Genomic DNA, 12,967 nt, shown 5'->3' with positions numbered 1-12,967 from the left:
AAAAAAGAAAAAAGAGAGAACTTTGTGCGTCCCAATCCACACCATCTGAAGGCGGATTAATCTGAAGGGTTCTCCCAAACCCGAAAGCAAGCACGGTGTGTGTTTCCGAGTTTGGTCCCTGTTTGGCTGACAACACAATGGTGTGTTGATCAGTTCCTCTCCATTTCATTTCATGTCTCTCCCCACCAAACGGTCCTCTTCCTCGCCGTCACCCCCTATGAAAAAGGCCAAGTCCCTCCGCACCCCTTCCGACGACGCCGTTTTGGACCCTTCCCCCATGCCTCTCGACGACGATCTCAAACCCGACCTTCCCAATGCTCGGGCCGCCAATCTCTCCCGCAAGAAAGCCACTCCTCCCCAACCCGCGAAGAAGCTCCTCATCAAGCTCCACAAAGGTTTCACAATTTTCTCGAGGGTTTTCTCCTCGATTCCCCTTCCCCCTTTTTTTCTTTTCTTTAATTTCTGCTCCATACCACACCGCTTCAAATTTCTCCTTGTTGATCTGTAATTTGATTTGCTCCTCAACTGCTTCGCTAGATTTCTCATTCCTTATACTCCCCGTTTCTTTTGTTTTGTTTTCTTACTTGATTCACTCGAGTCTTGAGTGCCAAATATTATGTGTTACTCATTTGGTGATATTAGCTATCGAGTTCCAGTTCCAACTTCCCTGGTCCTAATTCGAACCCTAAGTGCAGCTAAAATCACTTCTTAATGCAATATTATGCCTATTTTATGTTTTCCCTGGCAAATTCTGTTTTGTATGTGCTGCTACTGAATGAGCTTGTGTATGTTGTGATTGAACAAGCTCTATTATGTTGACAAATAATGATAGTTTGTCTTCTACTGATTTATATCATTCTTGTGGTTTTAGGCGTAGTTGGTGTTGGCACAGTAGTGATAGTATTGACATATTTAACATGATCATTATAAGTTGGATTACAGTTAGGGTCTTGTTGGATGTTATTTAATTTTTGGATTTTGATCACTTCCCTCTAGATTATGTGGCTGAAACTTTGCATACCTCATGTCTCTCTTATGATTATGTCGAGTGTGCTTATTTAAAAATGGCAGTTCTGCGAGTTGAATTTTTCTTATTGAAATATATTCTAGTTTCATGGTTTTGTTTTGAAAATTCATTGATAAAGCAGTATTTAGTATATGAATTGAATGACTTTAATTTTCTTTTGAAGCTAAACCAACGTTGCCCACAAATTTTGAGGAGGATACATGGGCTAAGCTAAAATCTGCTATTTGTGCTATATTTTTGAAGCAACCTAACTCTTGTGACCTGGAGAAGCTTTATCAGGTAATGGTGGTAATTTTCTACTTATTATTATTATTATTATTATTATTATTATTTTCGTAACATGGTTGAGATTTAGCTTTAGCCCTGTGAATATTTAATTGTGCATTATCTTATTTGTGTTTCATGGCAAATTCATGATATCCACAGGCTGTAAATGATCTCTGCCTTTATAAAATGGGTGGAAATCTTTATCAACGGATTGAAAAGGAGTGTGAAGCACACATATCTGCTGCACTGCAGTCTTTGGTTGGCCAAAGCCCAGATTTGGTTGTTTTTCTATCTTTAGTTGAGAGATGTTGGCAGGATCTCTGTGACCAAATGCTGATGATTCGTGGTATAGCCTTGTATCTGGATAGGACTTATGTAAAGCAAACAGCAAATGTACGGTCACTATGGGACATGGGCTTACAACTTTTCCGCAAACATCTTTCATCGTCTCCTGAAGTAGAACATAAAACTGTTACTGGTCTTCTACGAATGATTGAAAGTGAAAGGTAAATCCATTTTCTGCAATCTCAGTTTCGTAAATGATAATGACTGCCATACCTTTATATAAATGCAGGTCATGGTTTAAATGTTTCATACTCCATACTTCCATCCATGTATGCATGGGTGGGGGGAAGGTGTTTCTTCAGCTCTTCTCTCTGATTTGATTTCATTATAGTTTTTGTATTTAATGAATTGTAGACATGTTGAATATGCTTGTTAATAGTGATGCCATTGATTGTGATAATATCATTCACTAAACAAAAATTACAAATTTGAGTTTTTATTTTTATTCAAATTCAGGGCTAAACACTTATCTCTTTCTTTATATTTCTCAATCTTTTTGTTTAGAAGTGTAAGAGGTGTTGAAATAAGATTGGATGATATGATTCTGAGTTTTTTGCATTTGATTGATGAGGAAGAATATCAATCCAACATGCTTTGTTTGTGGGACCGATTATTCAAATCTGTATACAGTTTGAGGGGAGTGGCTGTTTAAATGTTCTGTCAGCAAAGTGATCTAAGATGGAAAACTACTCTTTCTGCTTTTTATTCCTGAAAGGGAGGGATGATCACTTGCATATGAAAAGGTAGAATTGGAGAGGTCTAGAGGGGTTAGAATGGGATTCTTATTATATATATGAGATTTTATATATGTAGAAGTAGTCTTTAAGTCCACAAAATAATCTGTTTCTGACTACTTTTGCCACCACCTTACTACTACTGTTGTAACTCTCTTATTATTCCTGTATAAACTCTAACACTATTTGTCACTTTTTGACCCAAAATGTTGTTGCAACTTACTCATTGGGATGCATCTTTGGACGGTAGTTGAAATCCCAATTTGAATCATAAAATCCCACTATTTTATGATTCTGGAAGCTGTGACCCATTCAAATCGTGGCTAGATAAAATTATTGTAAATTGAATTGTAAAATCCCTCAAATTGTGGATTTTCATGATTTCATTTTGATTCGGAAAATCCCTAGAAATTGCCTCCTTTGTTGAACCCTAATGTGATTGATGCCTCGTTCATTTTCTCTTATTAATCGAACCCAATCTTCCTCTAGCAGCTTTGCACCCTAACACCATTGTCAACCTCCATCCTTCCTCCTAGTGTGTGGGACCTGGTCTGCGACTAACCCAGCAGTGTGTGATTGCTCTGAGTTCAAGTGTGCTGTCTGAGACTCAATCCACTGTGACTGTTCTGAGTGAGTCTCATGCTGCTGTTCTCATTGTCCTCACATCATATCTGTTTCTGACTTCTGAGTTTGACACTATAATCTATGCATGACATTTTGAAGGAATGGATTATTTATGAAATGTTAGTTTATTCTTTATGCTTGTAGTTTTACTTTTGAAACATATATTGGAATTGGAACCATTGTTAGTACAAGGATAATTTAATGAATTAATATTGGCTAGGTTAACCTTTCCATTATACTGAAATGACCGTGACCCATTAGAAGTCTATTTTAATGGGTGACAGTGGTGGGACCTTCATCTTCCTGCAGGATTTTGGATGCTTCTTTTTCTCTAGTTCATGAGCATCATTCACAATTTTGGACGTTAAATTTTCTCTCTCACTACAGAAAAATTAGCCGGGCAGATTCCTCTGTGACGCATCTTACATTTTTCACTTTATATCATGTTTTTCAGATTAGGTGAAGCAGTGGATAGAACTCTTCTAAACCATCTTTTGAAGATGTTTACTGCTCTGGGAATTTATGCAGAAAGCTTTGAGAAGCCATTCCTTGAATGCACATCTGAATTTTATGCTGCTGAAGGAATGAAATACATGCAGCAATCAGATGTTCCAGATTACTTGAAGCATGTGGAGGTTCTTTCTTTCTCTTACCCTTTGTATTATCCTCTTGGCTTTAGTTATTTTTCCTAATTCTTTAATAAATGGAGTTTTATCTAACATAAGTCTTGGAATATTGAGTTTTATCTGACACTCTGACAACAGATAAAACTCATTTTTTTGTCATTCCTTCCCATCTCCACATTTTATACTTACTGAAGGGATGTTTTTGGGTACTCATTTTTGCAGACAAGATTGCAAGAAGAACATGACAGATGTTTGATATACTTGGATGCAAGTACTAGGAAACCATTGATAGCAACGGCAGAAAAGCAACTTCTTGAACGTCATATACCTGGCATTCTTGATAAGGTTCTGATCACTATCAACTTCTGGATTTGTTCTGGTGATTTCTTTGCTTGAAAATTTTTCCCATTGCTTCAATTTTATTTCTTGTGTTATAGGGATTCTCTATGCTTATGGATGGGAATCGTATTGAAGACCTTCAGAGAATGTACTCACTCTTTTCAAGGGTCAATGCCCTTGAGTCTCTGAAGCAGGCCCTAAGTTCATACATCAGGAGAACTGGGCAGGGAATTGTTTTGGATGAGGAGAAAGATAAAGATATGGTTTCATCCCTTCTGGAATTTAAGGCCTCTCTTGACACAACATGGGAAGAAAGTTTTTTCAAGAACGAAGCATTCTGTAACACCATTAAAGATGCATTTGAGCATCTTATCAATCTTCGGCAGGTACTTCACATTTTTCTGTTTCCATTTTCTTTTTTTTTTTGTTGATTAGTTTCCATTCTGAAATTCAATAAATATCTCAAGATTAAAAAACCCTTGTCAATCATCTGGAAATATTTCAACCTAGTGTTGCTGGCAAGAATTTTTTTGTGCTATATGATTCTGTGAAATGACCAAAAGTCCTAATTTGTGAAAATATACTGACAGTAAAGCATAGTTGAGTTTGCTTGATTTCCTCCCTTTTTAAAATTATTAAAAGCTAAATTATGATTTTAGTTCATGTTCCAACTTCCAAGTTTGTAGCTTTATGCTAACCTCAACAGCAGAAATAGATTCCTTCTGTTTAGGTTAGCCTGGCTTCTCTGAATCTCCCAACCTTGCAAGTGATCTGTTCTTATTATATCTAGAGGTGGCAAAACGGGCAGTTGGCTTGCTCTGGGCTTTGTTGGGTAGGACCATAAAAGTCTGCTGCATATTTGGGCTTTCACATGGAGGTCCATGCCTGGCCCAAACATCTTTTTTACACCCAAATAAACTGGCTTGGTCCAAACCTGAAAAAAAAAAAAACACCATATTCATTAGGTAAAAAAGGTCTAGAATTAATCCAGACTTAAAATTGAAAACCCAAGCCCTATCATTTAGTGGGCTTAAACTGGCTAGCCCTGCCCATTTATATCACTATGTAGATTTATTCCATTCCTCCCTCAAAACCTCTTCCAAGTTTTTCATTGATTCTACCATTTGGTCCCCAAGCTTTCTCAACCATCGGTTTATACATCTCATTTACCATCTAAGCCATCACAAATTGAAAAGGCTTTGCATTCATTGGTCTTGTATCCCCATCAAGCAAAAGGATAGGGTACTGGCTGGAAGACCAGCATTGAAAATTCTCCATTGTCTTTACAAGTTTACCATTTACTGAGGAAACATCTATAAGAAAGAACACCCATGTTGAATAAAACATGTCTTCTCATTATTTTATTAAGAAAAAAGTCTTAGGATTGTTATTTCATACGGTATTCATAACTCTAGAACTAATGGCTTAAACATGTATCTACAGAATGCTTTTCATAGCCATTTAACACCCACCAGGGCCTAAAGCAATCCTTGTTGCTGTAGTAATTCAATATCTCTTCTCATTATTGGCATAACATTTATCTCTTCTACCAAGTTGTTTAAACTTAAAAGTTCCATGCTGGCCATTCTGATTCGTGTTATGGAATATCTGTGACAGTTGTTGATTCATCATACTATATTTTGTCCATCAAAGAGCTTGTGAAATAGTTAAGATGTGCTTTTTGGCCCTCAGTTTAGTTCTTTAATTATTTACACTTATATTGGATTTATATTGGATTTGGCAGAACCGACCTGCAGAGTTGATTGCCAAGTTTTTGGATGAGAAACTGCGTGCAGGTAATAAGGGCACTTCAGAAGAAGAATTGGAGGGTACACTTGATAAAGTCCTGGTTTTATTCAGGTTTATTCAGGTATGCTCAATGTTTCATTGGTGGAGTAGCTAACAATTACACCTTTTTTACTGAATAATTCATTTATGCTCATGGTGTTGTCTTGCATTTCTACTGATCTCTCTCTTCCATACTGATATTGGCAAGACTACTTCACGTTTTGTTGTTAAAGGGCAAGGATGTGTTTGAGGCCTTCTATAAGAAGGATCTTGCAAAAAGACTGCTGTTAGGGAAGAGTGCTTCTATTGATGCAGAGAAATCTATGATCTCCAAGGTTAGGACTCGTCTTTCCAATTTAACTTCTGAAATAATTAGATGATTCCTCACCTATTTTTTAGTATTATTGACTGTTATCTTTCATTAATACAGTTGAAGACCGAGTGTGGCAGCCAGTTCACAAACAAACTAGAAGGAATGTTTAAGGTATACATCTTTGAATCAATTTATAACATACTGACTCAATTTTTACCTATATCTTTTTCTTGGCTTGAAATTTCACTGGGAATTTGAACCTGGTGAGTAATTTTTGGTTACATAAAACATCGTGATAATATCCATCAATTATATAATGTTTTCTCCCTATCAGTTAAGCATTTATGTCACCGACATATGAAATGACCTAGCATTTGTTTAAATATATTTTAAACATGCTGAAATGAACTAGGCTTGGTATATTTGATAGAAGTTCATATTTTGATGATGTGCTCAGGTTTTATAGTTTTGTACAACTACCATATAAGTAACAACGATTTGACAAACTTCATGAATTACCTTAATTTTTATTCATAGCCTTTTATAACAGTTTTAAAACTTTTTCTGATTCAGGACATCGAATTATCCAAAGAAATAAATGAGTCCTTCAAACAGTCATCCCAGGCTAGGACAAAACTCCCATCAGGGATTGAAATGAGTGTGCATGTCTTGACAACTGGGTAAGCACAGTGCTTTCCCTTTCTTATCTGTTATCATTGATTTTTTATGTACTTTTTTATTCCAACGAATCTAATCAGAATTATTGGATGAGCGTAGGTACTGGCCAACATATCCACCCATGGATGTTAGACTTCCTCATGAATTGAATGTTTATCAGGTTCAGCATAAGCCATGAATGAATGCTCTTTTAACTGTAGGCATCCTTGATACTTTTGAGTGACTTCCTTGACATGATCCTTTCCTTTTCTTTTTTCTTCATCCAGGACATTTTCAAAGAGTTCTATCTGAGCAAATACAGTGGAAGACGTCTGATGTGGCAAAATTCATTAGGTCACTGTGTCTTGAAAGCGGAGTTTCCTAAAGGGAAAAAGGAGTTAGCTGTCTCCCTATTTCAGGTTGGCCAAAAACCATTTATTTTATATTTCATTTTGTTGCTGTCTATCATACATTGAATACATTTTTCTATTATTAATTCTGTATGCTTGGTTGTGGTCCAGACTGTTGTTCTGATGCTATTCAATGATGCTGAGAAACTAAGCTTTCAAGATATCAAAGACTCTACTGGTATCGAGGACAAGGAATTGAGAAGGACTCTGCAATCACTTGCCTGTGGAAAAGTTCGTGTCCTACAAAAGGTGTGCTTGTAAATTGTAATCATTTGCAGAATTACCAGTTCATAATTATTTTTTGGTTTACAGCTATGGTCTCTTTTAATTACCTAATGTTGATTTCCTTTGTTGAACATGCAACAGTTGCCGAAGGGTAGAGATGTGGAGGATGATGACTCATTTGTTTTCAATGAAGGGTTTGCAGCTCCTCTTTACCGTATAAAGGTACCATGCCCAATGCTTGCTTAGGCACATTAGGAATCAGATTTAGTGAAACTTGCATTTGTGTTTTAATTGCAATTACCATAAGCCTTCCTCTAAAATTATGATTATGAGATTCTTTTGCAAACTAATTTGGTGTTGAGGAGTGCAGGTAAATGCAATTCAGTTGAAGGAGACAGTGGAGGAGAACACAAGCACCACTGAAAGAGTCTTCCAGGACCGTCAATATCAGGTCAATTTGCTTTCTCAAAAGCCCTCCTCTTTAGCTCAGAGTTCAGAGGACTAATGCCCAAAGGAACATGATGCACCTTAATTCATAAGAACCTAATATACTTGGGCACATTCTGGTTTTTAGTTTTATTTCAAAATATATCTATTTCAAATAATAAATTATTTAATTGGAGTGAACATTAAACCTCTGTGCATTACCTGATTCTCTCTTTTCTTAAAGAAAAGAAATGCAACGTTTCTTTTGTTTGTCTTTAAAATTATCAATTTTTGTTGATTATGAAAGTTTAAGGAAAAGCTCAATTTCAAATAAACTTTACAAATTGAAACAAAGTGTTGTTATATTAAGTAGAAAAGATGTCATTAGCAGATGATTTGAATTATTATGTTATTAAAATTCATAAATTTCATGGTGGAATAAATTGATATAAATATTTGATTTAGTTATGTACACAAAATTAGAAAATAATATTTTAGATATTCAAAGTTGAATGTCTAAGATTGCTGATTGCGACCAAACAAGGGAAGATGCCTTGGACAATCAAAATCATCCTGTATGTTTAGGCATCCAAGATACCTAGGTATCTTAATTGTCTTAAAATGCCTTGTTGGCACGGTTCATTGCAGGTTGATGCTGCTATTGTGAGGATCATGAAGACTAGGAAAGTGCTTAGTCACACGCTTCTTATTACTGAACTCTTCCAACAGGTGACATCATTACTACCTTTCGATTTAATTCAAATGGAATCTGAATTCCCTAGTTCCATGTCAAAATAATGTACTGGTTTGATGTTGCTTCAGCGTTGTTATACTGATAACGATCTAACTTCTCAATTACGTTATGCTTCCTTGTGTACTGATTTAAGGAAGTTATTTTTTGTCAACAGCTCAAATTTCCTATAAAACCAGCTGATTTGAAGAAAAGGATCGAAAGCCTGATTGACAGGGAGTACCTGGAGAGGGATAAGAACAACCCTCAAATATACAATTACCTGGCATAGTTTATTTTACCTCATTTCTCATTTTAAAGTTTCTTTTCTTAATTGACGTGGGAGAAGCTTGATGTTTTAATCCCCTTAAGTCATATATGTACAGTAAGAACGGATCACCCCTGCCCCCCCCCCCCCTTCTCCTCCTTTCATTTATGGACAACTGTAATTGTAAAGCATATTTTCCCCCTTGAACTTTTTTTATTTTGTTGAAAATTCAAAATTGTTCCCAAAAATGATCGAGAAATTCAAAAGAATTGGTGGTTTTACGAGGTAGGAATCTGCTCAAGGACCGAGGTGCAGGTTTTTTTCCCGCTAACTTGTACTCCTTCCTTGTCCCTTGTTACCACTTTATTCCCATGCTCCTCTACATAAATGAAAGAAAACACTACTTGGTTCAAGAAAATGTTTTGTATACTTTGCATATTTTCTTGTTGAACATAAAAAGGTTATAAATATAATTTAAGTATTGAAAAAATTCTGATAACTATACCAGATACTGTTCCACTATTTTTTTTTTCTATTCCTTGCAAGATATCAGTCATCACCCATGCCAACATTGCATTTTTCAAATAACTTTTTGCATTTTTTAAAACCATTTTGTACACTTATGTTTAGCAACATCAATGATCAAATTGAGAAGTTTCTACTGTTTTATTTACTTAATGAATGTTAACCAATACCCTTAGTGCATCAAAAGTGAAATTTTTTTTTAAGTAACAATTCATTCTTTTCATAAATTTTAATGCAGTATTAATGTGAATTTTTAAGAAACTATTTTAATTTTTTAATCACTGTTTTTAGGGGTCTTGTTAGTGAGATACTTGCTTGTTTTTGGTCATTTGTGGCCAAATTAGAGTAATTACAGAAATAACGAAGAGCTCCCTCTTTCCTGTTCAACTTAAAGGCATAGGGTTTATACAACTAGGCTTTTGGTGAGTAAGATTGATATCTCGATGATTGCCTACATTGGAATTCGTTCTTTTGTGTAACGTAGAGTACCCTACTATCTCTAGCTTTTTGAATTTTCGTTTTTTCTATTTGACATGAAAATTGCAGAAGTTGATTTGAATTGTGCACGCTGTACATGTTTTGCAAGTAGTATCTACATTGCCCGGGAGACGGATGGTTGGAAATTTTGTTTGGCATTGCATAAATCTTACGTTCTATTTTCCTATGGAAGTTAAAAGTTCCGAAAGAAAAATTCTAACAAACTTGGTTTGACGTAAAAATTATTCACTCGTCTATCATCTTGAAATATTAAAGATATATAAGTAAAAACTGTTTTTAACTAGTTATTAAATGTCAACTACTTTGAGTTATACAAGCTTGGCCTGGCTCCAATTGATTTTGATATCCTAACAAAAAAGATATTGCCCTCCCCTATTGAAAGATGCTTTTCCGCTTTACCATAAAACGGCACACAGATGAGTATATAAATATCGAATTTTTTAAATGTTGGTTTTCTAAAACTTCAAATTAGTTGGTAAGAACAGCTTTGATGTCTCAATAGTTTTATTCAGCTCAAATCCTTTAACTTATTTAATGCATTTTTGAATTCACGTTATATCAATGCAGATAAGTTTTTCAATGTGTTTCTAAACACACGGTCGTTATATCAATGCAGATAAGTTTTTCAATGTGTTTCTAAACACATTAGCATGTATTTAGAAACACGTTTTAAAAATGTGTAAACGCAGATTCAGAATAAGGTTATATCTTGTAACATGATTTCGTGCACACTTAATAGGACGTCCAATGTGATGTATATAAGTCTGTCCTAGACCAAAAAAAAAAAAAGCTGTTTCTTTAAAACTTACATTAATTGTATGTAATTTGACTTTTTCAGTTCAACAATAATTGTAGGGAAGGTGCTACCAGATATGACTACAACAGATTTTCTAAGATTAGTGACAAAAAGATGATTACAAATCTCGTCCATCTTTGAGAATCTGAATATCACACAAGGTAGTGCATACAACTAATTTGAGTTTTAGGGATTAAAAAAAAAAAAAAGCAAGTTCCGATGGGACAGCACGTAGATTCAATGAGCAATGGAAAGAGTGGGGAGCTCCACCTGTACGTGAGGTGTTCATGTGAAGATAAGGACTCAGTTTCAGCGCACACCATTCCAAACAAAAGAAGATGATTGCTGACTAAACATTCCGAGTCAAGCATTTCAATTCTCATCATTTGACCCTTTAAAAATTGTATGGAATTATATAATTTACAATAATAAACAAGAAAACATAAGCAGCCCCAATGATTGAGGTAAAATACAATCCCCACTTGAATAATAATAATAATGATGACAAATCTCCACAGCCACACTTAATTATTCAGTAACATTTACAACGCGGTTAAGATCCGCATCAAAAGCGAATACGCACACAAACCCACCAAAAAAAAGAAACTTTGAGTATAGATATTGAATACCAGGACAAAATATGAGCATTTTTCAAACGACTTTGACGGCGGAGGAAGCGGCGGCGGGGGAGGGGTCGGAGACGGTGGTGGGGTTGAGTGGGGCGCGAATAGCGGTGTCGTCGTCGGGATCGTAATCTGGGTTGAGATTGCGATCGATGGCTTCGCGTCCCTTTTCAAGACAGGGCTTGCATGCGATCTCAATGGTGATCCAACCCAGAAGCACCCCTACCACTGCTATCACCGCGCTCGTGATCGCACCCATCCCTTTCTCTTTCACCTTCACTTTCACTTTCACTCTGCTCTAAGTTTCGCTTCTTTCTGTTATGACTATGTGGGTATTATTAAGTCAAGTTTTTATTTTGGTTGTTTTATCAAGCAAAGTATAAAAAGTATGTATGTGGGTTTTGATGGGCCCAAATCCAAGATGGCATGGGGGAGAAATGGATTTTGACCGAAACTATTAAATCGACCTTTGCCTTTTTGCACTCAATTTTTGCGGAGAAATCGTTAACACTATTTCTCCTGCATTTTTATCAGTGTAAAAAATAATGGTGCTTCCAGAAAACTTCTAAACATTTATTTCCAAATTCATAGAGACTGAAAATAAACTTTCGGAATGCATGTTAATAAACGAGAATTAAGTTTCAAAAGATAACTTTTCGATCGCTTATAAACTGAGAATTTTGTGATATTTGTTCTTATTATAGTTAAAATCGTCATCAAATTTGTTGTCCATGACTAAATCATCATCAATATCCTGCATCACTTTAGTAGCTGGTCCACTCTCCTGTGCTGTGTGTAAACATGGTGAACTTATAAACACATAACAGTGTTAGATGGAGATGATGTTTTTAACTTTCAACCTTCTTCATAATATTGGATAGTACGTTGAGATGTTTTCTATTTATACACGATATACTCAATTACCCAATTGAGTACAATGTCATTCCTAAACACGAGTTATTGAAAAGTTCATATTACAATTTTTTTATTCTTATTGAACCTTTTTTTATGTGCAGGGTTTTATTGTTGTGTAGAGGTGCAAAGAGTAAGAAGTGGAGGTGCAAAGAGTAACCCAAAATAATGGCTGACCAGGTTTTCATTTGAGCTGAGTTTCAAATAATGCGTTTGTTGGACCAAAAACAGGAATAAATAACACCACTAAGAAAGTTAAAAGAAGGGATAAAAAACTAGACAAATAGCTTTATTTTGTGGAAATGCAGACACTAGTGGTTAATTACAAATACCATTCATCCATAGATTTGCAAGCCGTGGAAAACTGAAATGGCTAGGATTGGACCAATCTTGGATTTCGCCTTATATTATTATTATTAATCAATAAGTTCGTAATCTTGTCAAATTAAATTAATAGATTCTCACATTTGCAAAAAAATAAATTAAATTAATATATCCTTTTGGAAATAAGGCCCAAGCTGATAAATTAATATATCCTATATCATGTTTAGCTTCATCTTCTTTGTCATTAACAATCAAGCAAATAAATATATAGCAAAAATAATCGAGAATATATTCAACCACTCCTAACATATAAGCGACAATAGTGTATCTAATTTCAACCCCTAAACTATGACGTCAAAAAACTAAAATTGACCACCAAACTACTCATAATTCGCAATCATCACCAACCTAAACCACACGGAGAGGAAATATGTAACACTTATTCTCTTGCAGTTATATTTATTTTATTTTATTCTATTTTAAAACAAAATTTAAGTTTTGAAAAAAATA

At 35.2% G+C, this 12,967-nt stretch overlaps 2 protein-coding genes across 2 annotated transcripts; one reads left to right on the top strand and one right to left on the bottom strand.

The window, feature by feature from the left end:
- On the top strand, positions 1 to 9,276 carry LOC113862558 (cullin-4). The gene is made up of 17 exons (XM_027495641.1): positions 1 to 395; positions 1,191 to 1,306; positions 1,454 to 1,800; positions 3,452 to 3,632; positions 3,846 to 3,968; positions 4,061 to 4,348; positions 5,707 to 5,832; positions 5,984 to 6,085; positions 6,181 to 6,234; positions 6,637 to 6,743; positions 6,841 to 6,901; positions 7,008 to 7,139; positions 7,242 to 7,379; positions 7,497 to 7,577; positions 7,726 to 7,806; positions 8,430 to 8,510; positions 8,690 to 9,276. Exons 1-17 carry the CDS (start codon positions 173 to 175, stop codon positions 8,801 to 8,803), a joined length of 2,355 nt encoding a protein of 784 aa, XP_027351442.1. The 5' UTR covers positions 1 to 172; the 3' UTR covers positions 8,804 to 9,276.
- A 1,775-nt stretch (positions 9,277 to 11,051) lies between these two features.
- On the bottom strand, positions 11,052 to 11,537 carry LOC113853093 (outer envelope membrane protein 7). The gene has a single exon (XM_027483544.1). The coding sequence runs from the start codon at positions 11,478 to 11,480 to the stop codon at positions 11,250 to 11,252; it is 231 nt and encodes a 76-aa protein (XP_027339345.1). The 5' UTR covers positions 11,481 to 11,537; the 3' UTR covers positions 11,052 to 11,249.
- Between the last annotated feature and the right edge of the window lie 1,430 nt (positions 11,538 to 12,967).

The sequence above is a fragment of the Abrus precatorius genome, unplaced genomic scaffold (assembly GCF_003935025.1).
Source record: "Abrus precatorius isolate BTA unplaced genomic scaffold, Abrus_2018 Scaffold10, whole genome shotgun sequence".
Taxonomy (NCBI): domain Eukaryota; kingdom Viridiplantae; phylum Streptophyta; class Magnoliopsida; order Fabales; family Fabaceae; genus Abrus; species Abrus precatorius.
The sequence above is the reverse complement of the archived record's forward strand: the minus strand, read 5'-3'. Positions and strand labels throughout refer to the sequence as shown.